This window comes from Electrona antarctica (assembly GCF_951216825.1).
Source record: "Electrona antarctica genome assembly, chromosome: 8".
Lineage (NCBI taxonomy): Eukaryota > Metazoa > Chordata > Actinopteri > Myctophiformes > Myctophidae > Electrona > Electrona antarctica.
The window spans coordinates 40,694,927-40,722,034 of NC_136789.1; the positions used below are offsets into that span (position 1 = coordinate 40,694,927).

The 27,108-nt window shown below is 43.3% G+C and overlaps 1 protein-coding gene across 1 annotated transcript in view; it reads left to right on the forward strand.

Annotated features, from left to right (window-relative positions):
• Window positions 1–27,108, forward strand: part of fstl4 (follistatin-like 4) — a gene marked incomplete at its 3' end in the record, with an annotated part of 332,063 nt that overhangs the window by 255,631 nt on the left and 49,324 nt on the right. Inside the window, exons 6-8 of the mRNA XM_079508417.1 lie at window positions 4,130–4,296; window positions 17,580–17,700; window positions 25,634–25,795. Of these exons, the coding sequence (XP_079364543.1) occupies window positions 4,130–4,296; window positions 17,580–17,700; window positions 25,634–25,795 (450 nt within the window). The remainder of the gene's footprint in view (window positions 1–4,129; window positions 4,297–17,579; window positions 17,701–25,633; window positions 25,796–27,108) is intronic.

The following is a 27,108-nucleotide window of genomic DNA, read 5'->3' on the forward strand; positions in this document are numbered from 1 at the left end:
AGTATCTGGATACTAAAGGTCATAGTATCTGGATACTAAAGGTCATAGTATCTGGATACTAAAGGTCATAGTATCTGGATACTAAAGGTCATAGTATCTGGATACTAAAGGTCATAGTATCTGGATACTAAAGGTCATGGAAGGAGGATGAAGTGCTGTGTTCATTTGAATGGCAGCGGTGTAAAGTAACTAAGTGCATTTACTCAAGTACTGTGCTTAAATACAATGTTTTTTTTGTATTTTCTTTACTTTATTGGACTATTTCCAGTTTTGAGTACTTTTACTTCTACTCCACTACATCTCAGAGGCAAATATTGTACTTTACTCCAGTACATTTATTTGGAAACTTTAGTTACGGTTGTAGATTATTATTACAAAAACATACATTAACTTCCATGCCATCCACAAGATATCTCGTGGAAAGTTATTAAGTATATTTTGATGCCAACTATTTTGTACTTTTGCTCATTGTATCAATGAGCAAAAGTGCCAAAAAGGTGAATACATTTCCCACCAATGGTGAATGTCAAATTGTCTGCATTTCTATAGTTCCTTTAACCGTATCCTATACGGTTATAATATATTCATCCATTCACACATACTCTACCAATGGGGGAGGATCGAGGCCATGCAAGGTACCGCCCACATTGGGACCAATTAGGTGTTCAGTGTCTTGTTCAAACTAAGGACGCTTCGACACAAAGCTGTGAAGAGACTGCGATCGAACTGGGAACCTTCCTTCCGTGTGTGCGTGTGTGTCTCGCTTGGTTGACTTCATTTAGATTTCTGTCAGGTGTCTGTGCTCTTTCTGTGTGGAGACGAACGGTCCCATGCCTTGGAGCAGGGGTTCTCAACCCGTGGGTCGCGACCCCTCGGGGGGTCACCAAATTATTTTAGGGGGTCCCCAAATTATTTTCAAAAAAAAAAAAAAAAAAAAGGTTTTTTTTAAATTTTATTTTCACGATTTTTCAAAAATAGCAGACCTACAAGCTCATAGCGCGCCACTCGGTGGCGCGCTATGAGCTTGTAGATCTGCTATTTTTCAATAGCTAAATTATAACAATGCTTAAAACATCAAAAGGGGTTCCCGCCCAAAATGGTTTAAGGTTATTGTAGCAGTCAATTTATATTGGGGGTCGGGAGGGGGCGGGGCGGGGGTCCCGAGACGTTGCCAAAGCATTTCCGGGGGTCCCCGGCCAAAAACGTTGAGAACCCCTGCCTTGGAGGACAGCCACCTATATTGACCATAGGTCACATAGCTCAGATGTCTGCAGTGTGATGATAGAGATCACTATGGCTGCCTGAACTCCTTCTTCACTGTGTCGCTCACCGCCCACAGTGTTTACTGTTACTGTAGTACATGGCCATTGGCTTTTTACAAAATTACACTGTTTTAGTTAAACTCATAACTGTATACCAGTAAGACGCCTGTGAGGGCGAGGATGACGAGGTCGCGCTGAAACAACAGAGCTTCTTAACACGGCACAGTTGAATAGCAGGAGTTAAGCTATTATTCTGGTGTCAGAGAGGTCAGATGTAGAGTTGCTGGCCGGCTCCATATATGCAGATGTAGGTGATGATCCAGTCTTCTCCATGTATGGCTATCCAGGGTTTGATGAGGTCTGGCCATATATGGAATAAATTCTGTATGGGCCATATATGGAGCGTGTCACGAGGTGTGACTGATGGACTGACTGAGGGAGCGTGACTGACTGACAGGTTTTGCAGGTTTTCATAGTAAACTGTGACCTACGGTCGCAAATATATACTGTGTCTTGCTGTGATGAAGACCGTGAGAGGTTGAATTATGGAATAAACATTTTCACTTCCTCTCCTCCACATCTTTTATATATTCCTGTCGGTCCTATAGAAGCACCATATTATGTCAAGACGTTTTTAATCTCCTGCGAGCACCCGGTTAGCCTCTGCTGTGTTTTTACACTACTGTGTAAAATAATAACCGCAGGAGTAATACGTAATATTATTCAACTCTGAAGAGGATGAAAGAGTTCCAAAACATGACCAAACCACGACGGCCCTACCTTGATAGTGCATTGCCGAGCGATGCGTTGTCGTGATGAGCTTGTAGATCTAGACTTATATTTTTAACTTGGTGGTTAGAGCAAACCTTTTAGGTCTGTGGTTCTCAACCTTTTCTGGATCACTAAAGTTATGTTAATGGTCAATCAATTGATTGTGCTCTGGCTTGGGATTAATGTCAAAACTCAAACTCACTTTTCAAGGTTTTAAAGAATACGGTTATTTTTGAGAGCCTCTCCTATGCCCAGCTTTGAGGGTTTGTGTGAACACAAACATTGGCTGATGATTGGCTGATCACCCCATAGCGATGATTTGACTGGCTGAGCAAAGTACGCATTGAGGATAAACGCGAGGGCAGAAAAGTGTAGACGCCAAAAGTGATTGGCCGAATGACATTTGTGATGATTTGATTGGTGATGTATGATGATAAGAGCGCTCCTCACAAGTGTGAAGTTTTTGAGTGGTGTAAACCACTCCTACAACTGGCTTTGTTAGTTTACGTGTCTGTCCGTTTACGTGTCTGTCCGTACCAAAAAAAAGTGAGCATGGTTGCTATGGTCACCCAGTTCACACGGGTGTGATTTCAGCTTTGTTAGTTTACGTGTCTGTTCGTACCAAAAAATTAGCATGGTTGCTATGGTCACCCATACCCTACACCACTCAGTTCACACGGGTGTGATTTTTTTAATTTTAATGTTGTAGGCCTATCATCTATCATTAAAACCTTAGAGTTTTGCCATTTATTTGGGGTATCCTCCCGGCCCACCAGTTGAGAAAACAGGGTTTTAAAAAGCAGCTGGTGAGCACAGCTCACTACGCTACTCTACATGTACGTCTAGCGCTGGTCCACAACCACTATTTATGAGACTGACTGAGGGGACCTGGGGAAGAATCATTCTTAATTTACCGTAAAGGTGAATTGAATTGGACGGCCATTCCGGGGCGAACATAAATTTCCCCGTAATGAGAAGAATGATATTTGGTTTAGCAGTGTGTCCTCTGACACGCTTCTTCTTGTATCTTGACATCCATTATTCTTCCCTGCCCCGCCGGTAATGAGAGAGATGCTTTGAAATCTATTCTACGTCTCTCTCGGGGGGGTCCATTATCGCAGGCAGCTCTTCTTTCTCTTCTCACGTGTGTTCCTACGCTGTTTTATCCTCCTCATCACCGCCATCATCTTCATCGCTGATGGAAAGTAACACATGTTGAACTGAAGTACAATTTTGAGGTACCTAAATAAATATTTATATTGATTTTATTTTATTTTATTATAATAATAGAAATAATAGTTCTGTCTGTTTGTGTATTTATCTATTATGAAGATGGTGCTGACTGGCGTTTCACTTTTACTCTGTGTAGAGTTCTCTGTGTATAGAGTTCTCAAAATCTGCCCAAACCCGACCTGGCCCGGCCCAACGTTTTAGGGCCCGGGTCGGGCCTAAAGTCTATGCCAATTAGTTGTGCCGGCCCTCGGGCCAAATCAGTTAGTGCCCAGTTAGGGCCGGGTCTTCATTTTCTGGCCCGTTTAGAACTCTAAACAAAATGTAATGAGGATAGGCCTATACCTTTTCGATCACGTTAAAATAATTGTAAAGATTCTTGAGTCTCACTGAAAAAGATCAAAATAAACTATTCATTCATTCAGTCATTCATACTTTTCCACTTATACTCAAGTCATGCCATTTTTACTTGTAACTTTTGCATTGTGGTATACTGCAACTTTTACTCACGTAAAACATCCGAGTACTTCTTCCACCACTGATCTTCATTACCTCATCCTTCTCTTTCTATATTTTATTCCCCTGCTAATCTTAATGGCTTCTCCTCCTCCTCCCCTCCTCCCTTCCTCCCCGTGTCTTTGTGAACAGAGGTGGTTCAGTTGACCCTAACCCTAATACCTTCTCCTCCTCCTCCTCCTCCTCATGTCTTTGTGAACAGAGGTGGTTCAGTTGACCCAGCCTATAATGTCTCCTCCTCCTCCTCCTCCTCCTCCTCCTCCTCCTCCTCCCGTGTCTTTGTGAACAGAGGTGGTCCAGTTGACCCTAACCCTAATACCTTCTCCTCCTCCTCATGTCTTTGTGAACAGAGGTGGTCCAGCTGACCCTGGCCGAGGACCAGCGTCTCAGCGTTTCCACGGTGACCGTGGGCCTCAGCACCGTGCTGTCCTGTGCCATCCAGGGCACGCTGCGTCCGCCCATCATCTGGAAGAGGAACGGCATCGTCCTCAACTTCCTGGACCTGGAGGACATCAATGTGAGTATAGTGGAAACTATATAAGCCTCGTGGATGCAGGGACAGCGCTGACGACAGCACTGCTTTATCTCATGCAGATTGGCTTACTTTTTAGTATCTTCCGAATTTGCACTGTTTTGGGTCGCTGTATACTTTTGTAGGGGTCACGACGAGTAGATATCTCTTTTTCTTTTTTTACCTTTCCTACAAAGAAAATTCCCACAATGTTTTTTCTTTCTAAACATTTTCTGAATTTTCTAAATGTACCGGGACACGGAAGAACCATTTAAGTCTATAATTTATTCTGACCCCTCCTATAAGGTGTCCTGACACCTTATCCAGAATTTATACAAATATGGATAATTATTTATGGACTTAAATGTTTCTTCATCTCAACTCTTCACAACGTATCGCAATGTGACGCGTTATATGAGATCGTCAGACTGGCTATTCACTAGATAAGTGATTCATTAATTATGAATTATTGTAAATTGGGTCCCAGGGAGACGCCACATTTCTCTTTTTGGTCTCAAGCTGAAAAGGTTTGCGTGGGAACTCTTGAGTTAGTTAGGGCGATGGCGAGTTACATTACAATGACAGACTGTTCCTAATCTGTTGAGCTCAGGTAGGTGGGATTTCACCCTTCTGGCTTGTAAGGATCATGTTATGTACAGTTTCCAGAGAAAGCAAGGTAGAAGAAGGTCTTGTGTTGCAACATGCTGCGATTATCATCGCAGTGTTTGAGTGGGTGTGCGTGAGGACTTTCAATATACTAACGCACAATTAAAATGACTGCATCTGTATACAACCCACGGTCTTGCCAACACAACAGTTAAACATCGCTTTAATAAGGCAAGGTGCCTTTTTATTTGGACAACTTTTGGTTAATGAATTGGCTAATTTGGATAAACTCCAGGACCCGAGACTCTGCGCGGGGGTGGCACATTCGTTTGAAGCAAATAGTCGGTAAACACAAATTAAAATAAATTTGTAATTCTAATATAAACAATACGCACATTTTCAGGAAGTTAATTCGGTTTGCCTTTTGAATTAATTTCCAATTAAAAAGTGGACTTGTTTTTAATTGCTCCCCGTTTGTCGTCAAATGATATCATGATCAGGGGGCTTTGGGAGGTTTGCCAGGAAGCCTTCTGCTTTCATAACACCACCTTCTCCCCCGAAACAAAAGGAGGAACCCAGCAGCACGCTGAAGAGAGAGCTGGGCCCGTGCTTCATTAAGCCACTAAGACCTGGAACACATCAGTGTCACCACTGTATACTTTTGTTTTTGTGGCTTTCGCCTTTTTTTATATTTTTTATAGAGGGATAGAAAGTAGGCTGACAAGGAAAGGGGGAGATAGATTGGGGAGTGACACGCAGTAAAGGCTGTCGGGATCGGGAGTCAAACCCGCAGTACACTCCAAGGTGCCTGGACCGCTGAGCCACGGCCCAAGCCAGTGTCACCACTTTAACCATTATTTTAAACTTTAGCTGCTGAAAAATAGAAGATCCACAAGCTCATATAGCGCTGCACAGAGTGTCACCCTATGAGCTTGTAGATCTGCTATTTTTGAAAAATCGTGAAAATGTGGCGCAAAACTTCTTTCAGTGCAAACGTTTTTTAACTCGTATCTTTGCTTCTGGGGGTCCCTCGAACAACATATTTCCAGATGGGGGTCGGCGGCCAATTATATATCATTTTTGGGGTCCTTGACATGAAATAGTTTGAGGAGAACCACTGTTTTTTCAGAATAAACTGTCAGCTTTTAGAAGACATTTTGTAGAATCTGGTCTGCAGGTCTCAACGGGTTAAGTATGGAGCAGAACACTGCTGTTTTGGATGCACCTGCACCGGCGCTGACAGTACGCTACGGCGTGCGCACACACCTCTGCTTACCCCGCCGCTACACCGCAGCTCTCTAATTGCATGTTAATGAGCCGGCCTTGCCGTGTTTGCTGCGACGATGAGCCAATAAACAGTGACGCGTGTGATGACTGAGCCAGGGGCAAACGGCAACGGGTTAGGATTCAAGGTCCCGGTGGATCGGTGGTTCCCAATCTGTTGTCCTTGGAGGAGCCCCAAGGACCCCCCCCCCACACACACACACACACACACACACCCCCCACCTTCTTATGTCGGACCAAAGCTGAGACATTGCATGCATACACGCACGCACATGCACGCACATGCACAGTAACACACATAACACATAAAAGTTTCATACGTTTAACAATGTTATCACTGTGCTTGGAGATCCCTGATGTCATCAATATGATATTATTACTATTGACATTATAGACTGGCCTCCAAGTACTGTCTGCGACAATGGGTACTACACTAAGTACTCTGACAGCAGGTACAATGGGCCTCCAAGTACTGTCTATGACAATGGGTACTACGCTAAGTACTCTGACAGCAGGTACAACGGGGATGGTTCCCATCGGGCATCGGCCTATAGTCTATGTTAAAGGCACACGATAGCAGATACTTCATGACAAGTTGGTCACGTTGAAAACAGGCAAGCAGAGACTGGATGAGATGACAGCAAGGACCTATTAAAAAGTGGTCAGAACATGTTTGTTCATGTTTAAAAAATGTTGACCCCTACCCCCTGATCTTTTTCCTCTACAGTCCTCTTTCTCTGTCATGTTGCAGCAAATATTAAGCTTGTAGAACGGCCAATTTCGCCAAATGTTGGGCCCAGAATAGCATTGCTATAGGTCGTGGTTTATGTATAGTAAAAACCACCACAACATAGCTCGCCATTGTGAGTTCAAGGGGTATATACTATATATGGAGCATACTATTCCCCAAACTTAGGACTGTAGAAGCAGAAAGGCGGTCTTGCCAGTGTTTTTTTTGTGAAATACTTTGGGAACACCTAAAAGGAAGGTGGAGGAAAGCCTACGACCCTACGTGTTCCGTCTGGCACATAAAATTCAAAGGAGTCTGCGCTGCAGTGAAGGTGCCAGGTTATTAAGTGCTTTATAAACAAATATAAAAGGACTTTAAACTCAGCTCTGGGTAGCCAGTGCAGTGTCAGCAGAACTCGGAGTAATATGATCTCATAGTGTTCATTAAAATATATTTTTTTAAACGGCTTACAGTAATAACAGGCAGTCTGTCATACAAACAGATGTATCTAAAAGGTCGCTGTTGTTGTGTAAGTGATCACCTCCAGAAGCAGGTGGTGGAAGTTGGACACGGGCCCAGATCGGCTTATCAAGCCGAGGTTTTATCAAGGCTATTTATATTTATTGCTTTTGGGCTTTTATGCCTTTATTGATAGTACAGTAGACCGATAAGGAAATGGGGAGAGAGAGATGGGGAGTGACACGCAACAACGGTCATCGTCGGGATCGGGATTTGAACCCGCAACACGCACTGCGGCTGCCCGGACCACCACGCCGGCGGGCTAGGCCTATCAAGGCTATTTTGAATTATTGTTTGAGGAAGATGGCTTATTGTAGGGAGGAAAGTACTGTATCCCAGGAGCCGTATAGCTTCACAGAGCTTTAGTTGGAATAGGGTCAAGAGCACAGGTACTGTAGGCTATATACTGTATGCAGATGACTTCATGTTCCTAATGAACATGAGCTACTGAACTCTCTCTCTTGGTCATGGTGGATTCCAGGGAGTTTAAAGCAGGGTTAAAAATACCAGCTCTGATATGAACTATTTTATTGCGCTGAAATCCCCACATTTCAAAGCCAATGCTCTATTGTTGAAAACTGGGACAGGGGTTGAGTTTAAAGCTGGATATCCATTAGTTATTTCAGTGAATAGAATGTTATAGTGTGAGAGCATGAGAACGCAACTGCAGTGGTTGTTGTTCGTCTCGATGCTCTCCTACTATAGCTAGGCGGGAAATTGATGTGATAGTTCAGTTGGTGATGAAAGCATGAAATTCGGCACAGATGACCTTCATATGACCCTAATTGATAATCAACCTCGGGCCACGCAGAATTCCACCATTTTTCAAGATGGCCGGCAGTTTGCAATTGGACATATACGTTTTGGACTATATCACTTTGCTAGGGCTGTAAATCTTTGATTTCACCATCATTTTGATATAAGAGAAGATCAAAATAACTTTAGGTTTCAATATGGCGGCATGTTTTCCAATATGGCTGCCAATAAACTGCATAAATGTACATCTGCTCATGGTTAATGCACAGTTGGTGATATAAACATGACATTTGGCACAGATCACCTTCATGACACCCTAATTCATAATCAACCTTGGGCCATGCAGAATTCCTAAATTTGTCAAGATGGCAGCCAGTTTAAAAAATGGCTGCAACTGGACCTATATTTTGGACTATAGCACTTTGCTGAGGCTGAATCTTTGATTTCCACCTAAGGGAATATGTCCTGGAGGTATTTCTACCAAGTAAGATACAAAATAACATTTCCAATATGGCTGCCGATAAATTGCATAACTGTACATCTGTTCATGGTTAATCCACAGTTGGTGATACAAGTATGACATTTGGCACAGATTACCTTTATACCACCCTAATTGGTAATCAACCTCGGGCCACGCATAATTCCTCCATTTTACAAGATGGTCGCCAGTTTTTGCCAGTTGAAATGGCTTCAACTGGGCCTACGTTTTTGACTATATCCTTTTGCAGGGGCAGTATTTTTTAATTTCCCCCTCATTTTGATATAAGAGAACATGTTCTGGAGCATTTCTACCAAGTAAGATCAGAAATAACATTAGGTTCCAATATGGCGTCATGTTTTCCAGTATTGCTGCCGATAAATGATTATGGTTAATCCACATGATCTTATAACATGAGCTCCAACACCACATGTGCTTAAATAATAATTGTATTAATAATTACCATACACAGGATCCATTTAGGTTTTCAATGACCTAGGTTCAAATAGCGTGGCATATTTTGAAATATGGTCACCATCACCATACACAAACTTAGATCCGATAAAGCTTGGTGAAGGTTTTTGGCACATCTTTGCAGCTTGGTATGCAGTTATGGCTTTGTGCAGATTCTTAGTTTTGTCTGTCTTGTTACAGGTCATTCAAAAGCTACCAAATCACTTTAAAATGTGGCGCAAATGGGCAGATGTTACTTTTAAGGCTGCTGCGAGTGAATTTAGCCGAAGATACTTTACACTTCTCTTCTGATATTAACTTCCTTTTTCTTTCCAATGTTGATGTTTTTAACTGTTACCATGAGTCTTGGTATGTAGCTTTGTTCAAGTGTCAACTGAATTCCATCATCAAGTTGCCTGGGGTCAAAAATAATTGGCATGCAATTAATTTTGTAAAAACAACTTTGTTAGTTCAATCACTGTGTTTTGTTATGGCCGCGTTGCGTCGTGTGAGGGTTTCGGAGGCAGCCAATCATGACTAGGTTGCTACTACGCGATTTGCTACACAAGTCTCATATAGCTTAAGCGGCATTTCAGAGTATGTGGTCAGACTGGGAGTCTGACCACATACATTGGCTTTAATAGGGGCAGTCAATCATGACTAGGTCACTAAAATAAAATGAGCTGTTGTATGCCAGGTTTCCACCTGGCAAAAAATACACTACAATAATTATGGGATACAACTGGGCTGGGCTCAGTAACATCACTATCCTACCCCCAGTCCGATCATTCATCCAATGCTATGAATTTCCTATATGATCTGTACACCTTCCGAAAGACTAAAGCCCTGTCTTCCTTGGCTCGGCTCTCCCGCGCTGGCACATCATGTCAATTCAGGTGCGGCTGTTTAACTTTAATTTGGGGCAAGCTAAACAGCATTTAGGAAACTAGAAAATGTATTAGCATTGAACCCCATGCTGAGTATCACAGCTATAGTGTCAACCAGTGTACCCTGGTACTGCAATAACACAATACAAACTTGTCAATTGGGCTTTTGGGCTTCAGGCATCTTCCCAAATTGAGGAATTCTGCATGGCACGAGGTTGATTACCAATTAGGGTGGTATAACCAATTAGGTTATTTCTGATCTTACTTTGTAGAAATACCCCCAGAACATATTCTCTTATATCAAAATGAGGGGGAAATAAAAAAATATTACAGTCTCAGCAAAAGGATATAGTCCAAAACATAGGCCCAGTTTCAACTGGTGAAACCTGGTGGCCATCTTGAAAAATTGAGGAATTATGCATGGCCCGAGGTTGATTACCAATTAGGGTGGTATAAAGGTCTGTGCCAAATGTCATGCTTGTATCACCAACTGTGGATTAACCATGAGCCATGAATCATGAGTAGTACAGTTATGCAATTTATCGGCAGCCATATTGGAAAACATGCCACCATATTGGAACTTAATGTAATTTTGTTATCTTACCTGGTAGAAATACCTCCAGAACATATTCTCTTATATCAAAATTAGGGGGAAATCAAAGATTCAGCCCCAGCAAAGTGATATTATCCAAAACGTAGGTCCAGTTGCAGCGATTTTGAAAACTGGCGGCCATCTTGAAAAATGTAGGAATTCTGCATTGCCCAAGGTTGATTATGAATTAGGGTGTCATAAAGGTGATCTGTGCCAAATTTCACGTTTGTATCACCAACTGTGCATTAACCATAAGCAGATGTACATTTATACAGTTTATTGGCAGCCATATTGGAAAACATGGCGCCATATTGGAACCTAATGTTACTTTTTATATCGTACTTGGTATAAATACCTCCAGAACATATTCTCTTATATCAAATTGAGGGGATATAAAATATTTACAGCCCCAGCAAAGTCATATAGTCCAAAAACGTATGTACAGTTGAAGCCATTTTTAAAACTGGCTGGCCACCTTGAAAAAATTGGAATTCTGCGTGGCCGGAGGTTGATTATCGATTAGGGTCATATGAAGGTCATCTGTGCCAAATTTCATGCTTTCATCACCAACTGAACTATCATGTATTGAAAACAGCTATTTCCCGCCTAGCTACTAGTGCATACACGGGCAACTGGTGGCCTGAGGAATTCTCTAGTCTACAGGGTACTTGGCTGAGAACCTCTAGTGAAGGAAGATTCTCAGACCAAGCTCTTCTGACTAGACAATGTGTCTCCTCACCTTCATGATCAAATAAGCACAGAAATGTAGTTGACCAAAATTACATAGCCTATTATTATTGACATAGAATATTGCAAATATGGACTATCCAAGAGACCACATTTGCACGGAGCATAACGGTCACTGTAATGGCGCCGATAGACATGATCGACAACGCTGATGAAGGCTTGAACGCCGAAACGCGTTCGTTGTACTGCTGCTCTGCGGCATACTATGTAAACCGATTAAAGAATAATGAAAAGTGCCTTAAAACGAGAGTTCCGTGAGTGCTGGTTTTCTCTTTGAGAAATGTTCTTGCAAAGTTACTTACCCGGCCGCGCACCCGGTAAAGATGCTCTGAGTGTTTAAAAGCAACTGGAGTCGTGCAAGCTATTACCCTGATACACTGTAATGGCGCCGGCCTGTACTTCTCATCGTCCAGTGAGAGATCAACATCCGGTCAAGACAACACACGGTGCGGTGTTTTCTTTCTGATCTTCAAATGAAGGGTTGAACGGGGGGATATCCTGGTATATAGTAATCATTCTTTAATTAATCCTGGTGGCCAAACGGTTAAAATGTTAGTCTTTTATGTCCAATGCAATTTATTTCATAATGTTAACATAACTATAACTAAATGCATTTGAAATAAAAAGGTTACTTTTCAGGATTCTTTCAGGATAATTAAAAAAAAGTTGAGCTAGATCGGCTATTTTTGCTACGACAGTAATATGCAATGTGGTCCTCTGGAGTGAGTGTGGAAATATAGTGGCCCTCTCCATCATCAACGTTGCCCACCTCTGCGGTAGTGCATTGAACTCAAATGGAAACAATATAATATGTGCTCTCTGAAATATCTCAACAGTAAACATTTTTGGCGCTCACACGAGGGAGACGGATTTGATTCCTATAGATAAGACGTGAAAGTTATGGATCGCAGCTTTAAAAGACTGGACTTTATGGTTGTTTTGTTGTCTGTGATTATCTTTGATGAATGGGCTTATCTCCTCAAGATCCACGGATTTCATTGCCCTTGAATCAGTGCAGTCATTAATAAGGAAATGGAAATCACCAATTCAAATTGGTTTTGACATTATTAGTGAGAGAAATGTACTTGCATAAAAAGTACAAAAGTATTGACATAAAGATTTACTTACAGTACCAAAGAGTTATTCAAAAGACTAAGACTAGATATTTTCTGGCAAAATTAAGAATTTTGTCGACTATAAGACAAACAATTTCAGGAGACTAAATTGGACTAAGACTAAATGGTGTGTTGTTCAAAAGACTAATAGGGCTCTATTTTCGTCCATGCTGAAAAGAAAACACTGTCTGAAGGCCATAAACTAGTGGCATTCAACACACAAAGCTGCCTTAATTTACTCTCGTAGATAAGCAGCCCTGTTTTCTCCTATTAATCCACACTCTCCTCTCTCCGACTCACTTTCTGTCTTCTCCGTTACTCCTGGGTTCTCACACACGAGCCACTCACGCATAAAAACAGCACATTTTGCATATTGAGTATAGCGAAGAAGTGAAAGTGCTGTGTATTTTTAGGCCGCTCAAAATCCGCTCCCTCTTTGTGTCAGAGGAGCAAAGCCACGGGCAATTACATAGAATATTATTATAATCTGCTACAACGTCTTAACTGTGCAGGTCCCTGCCCGTCCGGTTCACCATTAACCCATTCTGACCTGAGATCAGATTCTAAAAATGTCTTCTACATCCTGACAGTTTTCTGAAAAAGCTATGTTTCTCAGTCAGTCGTTCTTCGATTTTTCAAAAATAGCAGACCTACAAGCTCGTAGCGCGCCACTCGGTGGCGCGCTATGAGCTTGTAGATCTGCTATTTTTTGTTAGCATAATGCTAACACCACATGGGGTTCCCGCCCCAAAATGGGTTAAAGAGCAGAGCAGATGTACGCCTGGATTATTAGACGGAAATAATTCACTCTGCGGCAGAATGAATAATACATGTTCCCTTTATTGAAAACAATTACTGCATACCTACTTTAATTAAGGTCGCGGAAAAGACTACTTTTATTTTGTGCTAGCGCGCGCGCACGTGCATGGCGTGGCCTTGGAAAACACATTATTCCATCTCTATACATGCATGCCTGTGCCCATGATTATTATTTCATTAGTGCTATTCTGGGCTTCATGAAGCTGCACTCCTAGACAAGAGAAGAAACGTAGATGTGTGCATAGACGAGTGGATTTGGTGTGAGGTTGTGCGGCTCGAAAGGAACCACCACGCTAGTTCGACTTCATTCATGTGCTCTTTGTTCTCGTCCATGGATCAGTCCCTGAATTGTAGTTATTTCTTAGACAAAAGGCTACAGGGTCCTTAACCTATAATGTCCTTATTAACGTATGCATGCTTTTGTGCGCTTAAATGACGCCAACAGAACCGTTCCCGTGTACGATTTCGGCAAATCTCTTTGGATGAGCACTAATGACCTGATAAATAAATCCCCCCTACACTTCAGTTCAAAACTTTATCATCTCTTCTGTATAGTCGTTGATGACAACCACTCAGACAGAGAGAGAAAAGATCTATCCTAACTAATTAGGATTCTATTCATATTTTGTCCAGGGGAGACCTTAAATAGTTACAGGCATATATTTTTGTACAAACCGCATGTACGGTTATTGTTCATTATGTATTGTACTCCTGGGAGTGCATGCATGGCCAATTCTAATTATGTAGTATGTATACCAGTGAATACTGTAACTGAGTCTACAGTGGTATACCCTATTTGTCTTTCAGTGTCATCAACCTATTCCCACAACAGCCCCGCTAACTTAACATGCAGAAAACCTCCGCGTTCCTGCTTGGTGACTCCTTTTTTTCCCTTTTCTTTCTTACACATCCAGACACCTCTTTCAATTGACAGGAAAATAAGACTAATTAGAATATATTAATATACATTAATCCTGCAGACTAAGAAAAACTATGAACCAAGTCCTACCCGGGCCCCCTGTGTGTGCGCTGTCACACTTTACTTCAATGAGATCAGAAAAACAAAAAAAACAATGGAATCGATCGACAGTCCTTGGTGGTTTGAAATGTGAATACAATGTGATTTCTAAATATAGGGAGGCTGGTTTATAATGTGTTGTGTTGTGTTGCAACTACATTAGTTTGCAGATCTGCCGGAGTATAGCCTATACTGTAAGTTAATGGCACTCTGTCGTTAACAACAACGATGTCTGAATATTCACACACACACAACAACAATGTCTGAATGTCCCACATATCCGATCTGTCGGATCTGTCAGTCAGTCTTAAACCTCAAGTCTTCGCCTGCAGTCTGAGCAAAGTCCCCCTGGAAATCTCTGGGTTTCTAGGTAGTGATGATGTGGCCTGATGGAGACATCCACTCCGCCACTCGGTTTCTAGGTAGTGATGATGTGGCCTGATGGAGACATCCACTCCGCCACTCGGTTTCTAGGTAGTGATGATGTGGCCTGATGGAGACATCCACTCCGCCACTCGGTTTCTAGGTAGTGATGATGTGGCCTGATGGAGACATCCACTCCGCCACTCGGTTTCTAGGTAGTGATGATGTGGCCTGATGGAGACATCCACTCTGCCACTCGGTTTCTAGGTAGTGATGATGTGGCCTGATGGAGACATCCACTCCGCCACTCGGTTTCTAGGTAGTGATGATGTGGCCTGATGGAGACATCCACTCCGCCACTCGGGTTTCTAGGTAGTGATGATGTGGCCTGATGGAGACATCCACTCCGCCACTCGGTTTCTAGGTAGTGATGATGTGGCCTGATGGAGACATCCACTCCGCCACTCGGTTTCTAGGTAGTGATGATGTGGCCTGATGGAGACATCCACTCCGCCACTCGGTTTCTAGGTAGTGATGATGTGGCCTGATGGAGACATCCACTCCGCCACTCGGTTTCTAGGTAGTGATGATGTGGCCTGATGGAGACATCCACTCCGCCACTCGGTTTCTAGGTAGTGATGATGTGGCCTGATGGAGACATCCACTCCGCCACTCGGTTTCTAGGTAGTGATGATGTGGCCTGATGGAGACATCCACTCCGCCACTCGGTTTCTAGGTAGTGATGATGTGGCCTGATGGAGACATCCACTCCGCCACTCGGTTTCTAGGTAGTGATGATGTGGCCTGATGGAGACATCCACTCCGCCACTCGGTTTCTAGGTAGTGATGATGTGGCCTGATGGAGACATCCACTCCGCCACTCGGTTTCTAGGTAGTGATGATGTGGCCTGATGGAGACATCCACTCCGCCACTCGGTTTCTAGGTAGTGATGATGTGGCCTGATGGAGACATCCACTCCGCCACTCGGTTTCTAGGTAGTGATGATGTGGCCTGATGGAGACATCCACTCCGCCACTCGGCGCGCAGTGGTGTAAAGTAAATAAGTACATTTTCTTTAGTACAACTTTAAGGTATTTGTACTTTATTTGAGTATTTTCAATTTCTAATCATTTTACTTCTACTCCACTACATCTCATAGGCAAATATTGTAGGCCTACTTTTACTCCACTGCATTTATTTGAAACCTTTAGTTACTTTGTAGATTTTGATTATTATTTAAAAAATATATACATTACCCACTTCAGCCCTATATACATTTTGGCCATTTGAAAAAAGCCGATCTGCAACCTCACAATGCGTCGCTATGTGACGCATTGTGAGCTTGTAGATCTGCTATTTTCAAAAGATTTTTTTTCATACATTTGAAAACTTTATTTTAACTTTAAATTAACATTCTGTGTGAGTATACTTTCTACTTTTGGTACTTTAAGTACATTTTGATGCCGATACTTTTGTACTTTTAATCGAGTACATTTTTAATACGGGACATCTACTTGTAACAGAGTATACATCTACATCACATTTCAGTGTGTTAAGTTAAGTTAAGTTTTTATTTTTTATTTTATTTGACTTTTAATTTCTTTCCAAGTTGACGATATATTTTCTGTTATATATTTTCAGAATCATGTACAATGAGAAAATATGGTAAGCAGTTGTTCTTAATCTAGTTAATCCCTGTTGAGTGACCCTGTGTCAAGTGGTCAGAGCTGTAGATTAGTCGATGACTCTATGAATATTGTAATGGCAACCATGTTGGCTTCATAACAATTGCCTCGATCGTGGACGGGCAATGTTACATAATTGCCCACAAGGAAAGGGGCAACTATACGACACGGTATGAATTAAATATTGATATTGATACTTTTACGTGAGTAAAATATGCGAGTACTTTTCCCACCACTGTCTGTGCGGGACAGGCAAACTATTCTAATGCTTTAATCCACCCTAAGTTGTGGCTGGCAACCCCCCGGTGGCCACATGGCAGCGCTATCCTGCGCCAGCAACAAGCGGCATCATTCATCAAGCTAATGGGCGTTATATTTTTAACCCTTGCCATTTATCAGGCTGAGGCAGCGCAGCGAGGGGGGGGGGGAGAGAGAGAGGGGCGATCAAATCCCCCAACGCCTGCCTCGGCCCAACGGGGAAACTCCTTGATTCATGGTCTCTGTTCCTTCTCGCATCACTCTCCTCTTTCCTCTCCATCATCTCCTCGCCGTCACTTCACTTCCCCACATGGTGTGTGTGTGCGTGTGTGCGTGCGTGCGTGCGTGCGTGCGTGCGTGCGTGCGTGCGTGCGTGCGTGCGATACCCCCATATATATATATATATCCCATCACGCTACTGTACTTTGATTTCCCACACCTACCCTTCGACTCTTCGCCCACATTTCCCCCCAATTGTTCCTTACTTACTGTGCTCTCTCTTTTCTCCCTCCTCTCTCCCCTCTTCTCATTCTCATCCTACTTACATGTACCTACGTTTTTCACCCGTTGTCCCTCATGTAATTTCCACCCTTGCTCTGTCTGTCTGTCTGTCTGTCTGTCTGTCTGTCTGTCTGTCTGTCTGTCTGTCTGTCTGTCTGTCTGTCTGTCTGTCTGTCTGTCTGTCTGTCTGTCTGTCTGTCTGTCTGTCTGCCTGCCTGTCTGTCTGTCTGTCTGTCTGTCTGTCTGTCTGTCTCCTCGTCCCTCTTGTGTCCCCCTCTTCCACACCCCCAAAACCGAGCTCCTCTCTCCCTCCCCCCTCAATCTCTCCATCGTTGGTTCTCTCTCTCTCTCTCTCTCTCTCTCTCTCTCTCTCTCTCTCTCTCTCTCTCTCTCTCTCTCTCTCTCCACCCCTCCCTCCCTCTTCCTCTCTTTCTCTCTCTCTCTCCACCCCGCCCCGTCCATCCATCCGTTCCCCAGGACTTTGGGGATGACGGCTCTCTGTACATCACCAAGGTGACGACCATCCACATGGGGAGCTACAGCTGCCACGCCTACGGCTACGAGGACCTCTACCAGACACATGTGCTGCAGGTGAATGGTTAGTAGAGGCTCCTTACTTCACTTAACACCCCATTTAGACCTGAGGTCACCTCACAGCTTTTAACCATGCACTTTAACCCTTATTTTAAACTTTAGCTGTTGATCTACAAGCCCGTCTGTGCCGCGCGACCAGCTTGTAGATCTGCTATTTTTTTTAAATTGTGAACACGTGGCACAAATCTTTGAATATATATTCTTTCGCAGTGAATGTTTTTAACTCATGTTTGCATCTGGGGGGTCCCTGGAACAACATATTTTGAGATGGGGGTCGGCAGTCAATTACAGATACTTTTGGGAGTCCTTGACATGAAAAAGTTTGAGAACCACCGATATAGAAACATATTGTTTTCATTTAGTAGAATCTGGTCTCAGGCCTTAATGCCAGGGTTAACTCGTTGAATCTGGTCTCAGGCCTTAATGCCAGGGTTAACTCGTTGAATCTGGTCTCAGGCCTTAATGCCAGGGTTAACTCGTTGAATCTGGTCTCAGGCCTTAATGCCAGGGTTAACTCGTTAATCTGGTCTCAGGCCTTAATGCCAGGGTTAACTCGTTGATCTGGTCTCAGGCCTTAATGCCAGGGTTAACTCGTTGAATCTGGTCTCAGGCCTTAATGCCAGGGTTAACTCTGGTCTCAGGCCTTAATGCCAGGGTTAACTCTGGTCTCAGGCCTTAATGCCAGGGTTAACTCTGGTCTCAGGCCTTAATGCCAGGGTTAACTCGTTCGCCACTATCACCGCTATCTAGTGGCTGACTTTATACTTGAGAACCGCCACAATTCATGTCAACGGAGAACCATTTTATTTTGGAAGCCGTAAACTCGTAAACGGGTTGTAATCGGCGATCATAAGCGCTTTAGTTATGAGCCACAAATCAAGGTTGTTTTGATCAAACATGCAGCCTGGAAAAGGAATCTGAGTTAAATGGATTTTTGAAAAAATCCGTTCCCATAGACATCATAAGCCAGCTGACTTTTCACTTCCGTTTTTTCCTGTTTACCTCTGTCGCATGGCAACCAGAGTGATACAGATGACCGACGCGTGCAGAACAGCGTTATGAAATGTAATCAATACATATGAATAAATCAGACGTCAAAAGATGATCTCGGCGTCGAGGGCCAAGGGATCAAAAGACTATCTTGACCAGGGGTCTGCAACCTTTCTGACATGAAGTGCCATGTTTTCATTTTCTTGATAATCAGTGTGCCGTATCAACATAAAGTTGAATTATGTCACCACATCAAAATGTAATATTTCTATCTGATTTTGATTGTCCATAGGCTGTACATAACCTTTTTATGTGGCCTATTTTCTTTCACACAGACTCAGAGCCCAGAGTTTGAGTGAATGTAGAATTATGTGCAGGGTGTAGGCCTAATTTATATGTGAGTGGACTTCATTTCACAGACTAAACTTTTTGGAATACTTCTTAATATTAAAATAAAAGATCTCTCTCACACACTTATGCCAGAGTGCCAGTGACCACCCTCCCCTGTGCCAATGTTGGCACCCGTGCCTGAGGTTGCCTACCCCTGATCTAGACAGTGGGTGAGTTTTCATCATGGGGCAGACATAGACAATCTAAAGACTATCTAGACAGTGGGTGAGTTTTCATCATGGGGCAGACATAGACAATCTAAAGACTATCTAGACAGTGGGTGAGTTTCCATCATGGGGCAGACATAGACAATCTAAAGACTATCTAGACAGTGGGTGAGTTTCCATCATGGGGCAGACATAGACAATCTGAAGACTATCTAGACAGTGGGTGAGTTTTCATCATGGGGCAGACATAGACAATCTGAAGACTATCTAGACAGTGGGTGAGTTTTCATCATGGGGCAGACATAGACTATCTGAAGACTATCTAGACCAGGGGTGAGTTTTCATCATGGGGCAGACATAGACAATCTGAAGACTATCTAGACCAGGGGTTCTCAACCCGTGGGTCGCGACCCCTCGGGGGGTCGCCAAATTATTTTAGGGGGTCCCCAAATTATTAGAAAAAAAAAAGATTAATTTTTTTAATTTTTTTTTCACGATTTTTCAAAAATAGCAGACCTACAAGCTCGTAGCGCGCCACTCGGTGGCGCGCTATGAGCTTGTAGATCTGCTATTTTTCAATAGCTAAATTATAACAATGCTTAAAACATCAAAAGGGGTTCCCGCCCAAAATGGTTTAAGGTTATTGTAGCAGTCAATTTATATTGGGGGTCGGGAGGGGGCGGGGCGGGGGTCCCGAGACATTGCCAAAGCATTTCCGGGGGTCCCCGGCCAAAAACGTTGAGAACCCCTGATCTAGACAGTGGGTGAGTTTTCATCATGGGGCAGACATAGACAATCTAAAGACTATCTAGACAGTGGGTGAGTTTTCATCATGGGGCAGACATAGACAATCTGAAAACTATCTAGACAGTGGGTGAGTTTTCATCATGGGGCAGACATAGACAATCTGAAAACTATCTAGACAGTGGGTGAGTTTTCATCATGGGGCAGACATAGACAATCTGAAAACTATCTAGACAGTGGGTGAGTTTTCATCATGGGGCAGACATAGACAATCTGAAAAGACCTCAGGTCCCATTAGGCCCAACCGAGGTATAGTCAGTGTTGTTCAAGTTACTTTTAAAAAGTAAAGAGTTATAGTTATAGTTACTTATCTAAAAAAGTAACTCGTTACTTTACTAGTTATTAAATTATGAAAGTAACTATTTTCAAGTTACTTTACTTTACTTTTAAAAAAAATAATATAAAAAACGATTTAAAAGAAGGTTTTTTATTCTGTCGCACAGTAAGAGAAAAGACAACTCCCTCCTAACATTATGAAATGTAGTGGAACAATAAAACATGTTCAGAAATTTTGACAGGCATCTTTATTGTAGCCTCAACTTGCCTTCAAAACAAATGGTGCTGTGCAAATTTGCAATATGAAAAATAATAATAATAATTTAATAAAAAATGAGTCCATATATCTGCAGTGGTAGAGAGATATTCTAATTCATCCTGGCAATCATTTTGTCAAGTTGACTCTTGGTGACATGCCTCTGTGGCGATTTAAAATTGATCTTTGTCTGTTTTGGTGATGTGAGGCAGCCTAGCTCATGGACTGATTTAAGATGCTTTCTGTCCGCCACATAATTAGCATTTTCACCTCCATGTAGGATAGCTAGCACAGGAGGGACGCAGCAGCAGCTTGACAATAATAATAAAGGAAGTACAGGGAATCACACACAGCGGGGACACTCCATGGCATGTTAAAACATTTCCTTTACCCGCAAGTACTCAAATAATGCTTGTATTTCCAACCCACAAAGCATCCGATCTCGCTGTCATCCGCATTTTGCCATTGTAGCGTGTGGTAATAATGTTCGTTCAACCGGCGTTTTCTGTGTATGCGTTACAAGGGTTTGTGTGTCTGTGACTAAGGGCGCGTTCGGAAATACCACACCGCAGCGCACTCGCCTATTAGTTTGCATTGCACAGTGGGCTCAGTGCGCTATTTCCGAACGCGCCCTAAGGCTCTGCCACAGCCATAAGAGTAAGACCCGCCCTACTCTGTCAGACTGTCTCTGATTGGCTTACCCTGAAATCTGGCCCTACGTTAGCCAATCAATGACCTCTTCTGCGACATGCTTTGTTCATGTTAGAGTGTGAAGCCATGTGGGCTCAGAGGCTAGTATGAGAGCACCATAGCACAAACTGTCAACACAGTACAACCAGAGCGCTCTCTCAGCAGCAGTCAGCACAGAGCCTGTATGACAGATAGACACACGGAGCTGTATGGGGAGACTTTTCACTTGGATCACATAAGTTGACATAACATAATAACACGGGTAACGCACAGACAATAACTATAAGGCCATTATGGAATGGGGAAATGTAAAGCGTTAGGTTACAAGTTACTGCAAAAAGTAGCGCCGTTAGTGATGTAATGGGCGTTAGTTACAACACTGGGTATAGTACACGCCTCCGCACAGTAAATCCGGACTGTTCATTTAATTCTGAGAGGATAAAAATCAGTGGGAAAGTATCTGCTAATAGATTGTTGTTTCCTCTTTGCACTGCACTCATAGGCCATCAATCATTTCATGTGCATTAAGGCTTGTTCTATTATTGTGATTGTGTTTCAAATTAGATTTTCTAGATGAGATTCCAATAAACACATTAAATTCATTATAATCTCAGGTTATTTCCCCTTCCATTAAATGGAATAATTACATTAATTATTCCATTAAATGGATGGTTAGTCTAAAAGCTGTTTGCTCTTGTTATTTGTTTGTGTTTCTCACAAATCTTATACTTTGCTCTCTTTAGTTTCAAACAAATTCAGGATTGTGTAAACTTTTTTCATAATGCTTCTAAATCATTATACCGTATTATACCGAATAATGCCTCGCCTCCAAAACGATATTGAAACACCTTCATGTCATAAGATGACTCTACAGTAGTTTTATGTTGTCCTTCATTATGTCTTGCAATAACGACATGGTTTTAACCACTTCAACCCTGTATACAGTTGGGTGCCACCGATATTGTCCCTTATCATTTGACCCATTTAGACCGGACCTCAAAATTTATAAAAATTCCTTCTAAATCCTCCAGTTTTCTGAAATAAATATTTTCATGATTTTTCAAAAATAGCTGACCTACAAGCTCGTAGCGCGCCACTCGGTGGCGCGCTATGAGCTTGTAGATCTGCTATTTTTCAATAGCTAAATTATAACAATGTTTAAAACACCAAAAGGGGTTCCCGCCCAAAATGGGTTAACTGTCCTTTTGCGCAGATCACGCAAACCTCAGCAAAAAGAAAAGGACAATATCGATGGCCTCCAACTGTATGTTATAGTTCATTGGCCGCAGTCCCCCAGTGGTCTATACCACTGGTTCCCACACAGGGGGTCGGGACCCATTTGTGGGTCGCGGGCACATTTTTTTACATTCCTACATTTTGTTTTTAATTATTATTATTTCAAAACATTTTCAAAAAAACATTTCCAAAAAAAGCAAAAATTTTCATGACTTGAAAATGTCAGAAATTCCATTAATTAATTAGAAAACAAATGTTTAAGAACTAGAGAAAATAGCAGATCTACAAGCTCACAACGAGCGCTATTGTCACTATAGTTTGGGTCCCGAGCAAACATTGAATGTACTTTCTGGGGTCTTGAGCTAAAAGGTGTGAGAACCACTGGTCTACAGTATACTGTACTTTATTCCTCTCTACGCCAAATCTCCAAACAGCCGATCCGAAAGCTCGCAACAACGTGACGTGTTGCGAGGCATTAAGAGCGGCTAGTTTCAGAGGATGTTCACCCCAGATTATAGGGACGTTATATGGGTTCACATGTGTGGTTAAACCCTGTGTGTTTGCAGGGCAGCTTTGCTGCCAATACGGCTCTCTATATTTACATGAGCGTGCATGTGTACTTAACAGGACCTTCGTTTAGTCGTCGGAAAAATGCAGCGCTAGTGTCACACGGTGATTATCCCCCCATGCACACAGGGACAAAATGCTAATGGTAAAGCGGCGTTTTCATAGCAGCGCCTCGCAGGGCCGTAACTGTCGAGGCAAAGACATCGCCTCAAACTGGATCTCGTCACACGGTCTAAATTGCCAAAGATGGCAGTTTTTTCTCATGTGTGTGATGTTCACACAGCGTGTTCAATCGATTGCACACCGGGCATGTAAACCACTTTAGTTATGGTACAATAGCCAGCAGGTAACACACACACACACACACACACACACACACACACACACACATACACTTGTACACGATAATCATCATCCTGCACACACACACCCGAGCGTGCACGCAATCCACACATTGACGCCGTAGTAAGTGGACAGTTATCATAGCACAAACACACACACACACTGTTTCTCAATGTAGTCGTGCACATAAGTCTTTTCCTCCCTCCTTTAGTCCTTTCCCCTCCCGTCGATTTATTACCAGGCCTCTCTTCAACGAGAACCCGGGGAAGGAGGCATTTAAAAGCCCCCCTATACCATAACAAATCAAAGATAACAACCACCCCCACCCCGGGAGTTTTTGTCTCGGAGGCCGACTGATGTGCGTTAAGGAGAATAAAGAAAAGCAAACGAAAATTTGTTTCAATTAAGAGGCGACAACCGCCGTGATTGTGTTCCGATAGTGAGAGTGTAACAAAACCTCAGCATTAATTTATCTCAGAGAGCGTACAAATGGAACCACGTGGACCCTTATGGCGCTTATACGGGTCCATGCGATTCCATTTGTACGCTCTCTGAGTTTAGGATTTCACTGCGTAGTATTTCAGCTCCACGGCAGAGAGCGTGTGGGAGGAGTCAGGAGGGAGCGATGGAGGACGGAGGAAAAGAAGACGGAGAGAGAGAGATGGAGGGGAAGAGAAGAGTACTAATTTCCTGGGAGGCGGATCATCTGGAGTGGGCAATTACCATATGTTTGTGTTGGGGATTCAAGGTGTTTCTACCCATCAACGGAGATTGGACAGGCTTAGTGAACAACAAAGTCAACAACTTTGCATTTATGCCGTTGGATTTTGTAAGCGGGGCGACCAAATGCATACTCTATAGCCGCGGCATGAGGGGGGGGGGACGGGTATGGTTTAAAACGCACATTGACACGTTCATGAATGGCTAAATGCCAATGTAAATAAATAGAGTTTTTATTCATAGCCAGAGAGCCACGGGCAGTAGATTGCTGAAACAGATTGTCAGGTGATATGAACGAGTAGGCAAGGAAAAAGAAAAGACAAACTATCTTGGGAAACACTAGTGCAATAATGATGTCCAGCAGGTAATGTACGACTAGTAATACCTTTATAAAGTGTGCAAAAAAAAAACAGCATCAGTATACACAGACAGTGGTGTAGTGCGTGACCATCGACTAGTGGTAGTATATAATTTAATAACTTCATAGTACATTTGCGAATTGCAAATTGACTCCTACGGCCAGCTTCCATATGGGTGTTTGTGTAATAGGCTACTTAAACCACAATGTCACCAATGGTTAAGTATTACAACATCATCCACACGGCAACGTTCTTAGTCTTAATGCAAATGTATCAACTCTGAGGACTATATCATAGAGGAAGTTGACCTAAGCGGAAGGTGCCATTTTAGCTCTTGCCCACGTATAGAAAAGGAGCTTCGGTATTACCACATGATTTCATACAGTTGGAGGCCATCGATGTTGTCCTTTTCTTTTTGCTGAGGTTTGCGTGATCTGCGCAAAAGGACAGTTAACCCATTTTGGGCGGGAACCCCTTTTGGTGTTTTAAACATTATGTTATAATTTAGCTATTGAAAAATAGCAGATCTACAAGCTCATAGCGCGCCACCGAGTGGCGCGCTACGAGCTTGTAGATCTGCTATTTTTGAAAAATCGTGAAAATATTTATTTCAGAAAACTGGAGGATTTAGAAGGATTTTTTTTAAATTTTGAGGTCAGGCCTAAATGGGTCAAATGATAAGGGACAATATCGGTGGCACCCAACTGTATGTGTCATTATTCTACTTCATGTAAATGCTCTCCGCTCCTCGGAGACGACTATATATATTTGGTCCACATCCGCTCTGCGTTTCTCTGTATTTCACGCGGTGCTCAACGTGTAACGGAGCACCCCCTCCACCCCCGTAGCTGTTGGTGCTCAACGTGTAACGGAGCCCCCCCCCCCGTAGCTGTTGGGGTTGTTGTTATGTGTGATTATGTTCGGTGGCGAGCTGAGACGAATGCCTTTCTGCACCACTGCGTGTGGTTTACGTGCGGCGCGGTTGTTAGCGCTCCCCCAGGAACTGTGGTTCGCCATCAAACAAAAGTGTGTGCGTGTGTGTGTGTGTGTGTGTGTGTGTGTGTGTGTGTGTGTGTGTGTGTGTGTGTGTGTGCGTGCGCGCGCGTGTGTGTGTGTGTGTGTGTGTGTGTGTGTACACAGTCCCTCCAGTCATCCTGGTTTATCCAGAGACTCAGGCCCAGGAGCCAGGCGTGTCTGCCAGCCTTCATTGCCATGCCGACGGCATTCCAGATCCCAAACTCCTCTGGCTGAAGAACGGCATGGACCTGCAGCCCAGATCCAACAAACAACTCTCTCTCATTGGTGAGGAAGTCTGTGTATGTGACAACCACTCTCTCTCATTGGTGAGGAAGTCTGTGTATGTGACAACAACTCTCTCTCATTGGTGAGGAAGTCTGTGTATGTGACAACAACTCTCTCTCATTGGTGAGGAACTCTGTGTATGTGACAACAACTCTCTCTCATTGGTGAGGAAGTCTGTGTATGTGACAACAACTCTCTCTCATTGGTGAGGAAGTCTGTGTATGTGACAACAACTCTCTCTCATTGGTGAGGAAGTCTGTGTATGTGACAATCAACTTTATTGTCAGCAGCAGGTGCAAAGAAGTTGCTGAAATCTTTGTGCAAGCTCCGTTGTTTTGTTTTGTTTGTTTCCACAATCTTTGTAACCCATTTTTTCACCCAGTGCCAATGCCTAAACTGTAATCCTGGGCGCTGCTCTCCCGTTGCCAACCTGGAGAGAGCCCCGAACTGAGCTCATGCTTCCTCCAAGCTGCATTGGTTTTGTTATTTTCAGAAAGAGAAAAGAAAACAAGAGAGGAGAGGCAAAATAATCCAACATATCTACATATATACACAATATAATGTATAGCATAATCCATCTGATACAGAGGTTAGACATAACTAAGGTGCAAAAAGGAAGCGTATCAATGGGTTGTCAGGCTCAACCACATGTAGACCACAGAGGCAGTAACTTTCCACATGGTAGATCCACAAGGAAACGTCAATTCCAAGGCTAGCCTAGCTAGCGTCAGGCCCTGTTCAACAGTCTGATGGTAGCCGGATGAAAGCTGTTGATAAACCTGGTGGTGTTGCCCTTGTTACTACGGTATAGGTGCTGAGGGGTTAGTGAGCCCGTCTGGGACTCCAGACGTCCCAGAGGAGGACCCAGGGATGCTTTCAGCCCTCAGCAATGTTGTGTTGAACTAACCCTAACCCTGAGCAAAACACTTAACAGTTTCCACGCCACGCCAATTTTCACCTGACAGGGGAGAATTTCCCCGGCCGGACGTAGTGCGTGGAAGGAACACGTTATTCCGACCAGTTCCTTTCCCCTCCATCAGGCGCCCCGGCTGGCCAGGGGGAGGTAGTTTAGAGACCAGGATTACTGCATGTTTTGAGGGTACCTGCCCTAGGGGACACGGGGCGAACATGCAAACTCCACACAGAAACCCCGCCTCGGGTATGGGCACTGATGACGCGGAGGAGAGAACACGCCCCCAGCACCCACAGCGTCCCCAGCGGGAAATCGAACCCAGGACCTTCTAGCTGTGAGGCGACAGCACCACCGACAAAACCGTGGCAGTATGAGCCAATGGCGCCATCTAGTGGCAGCA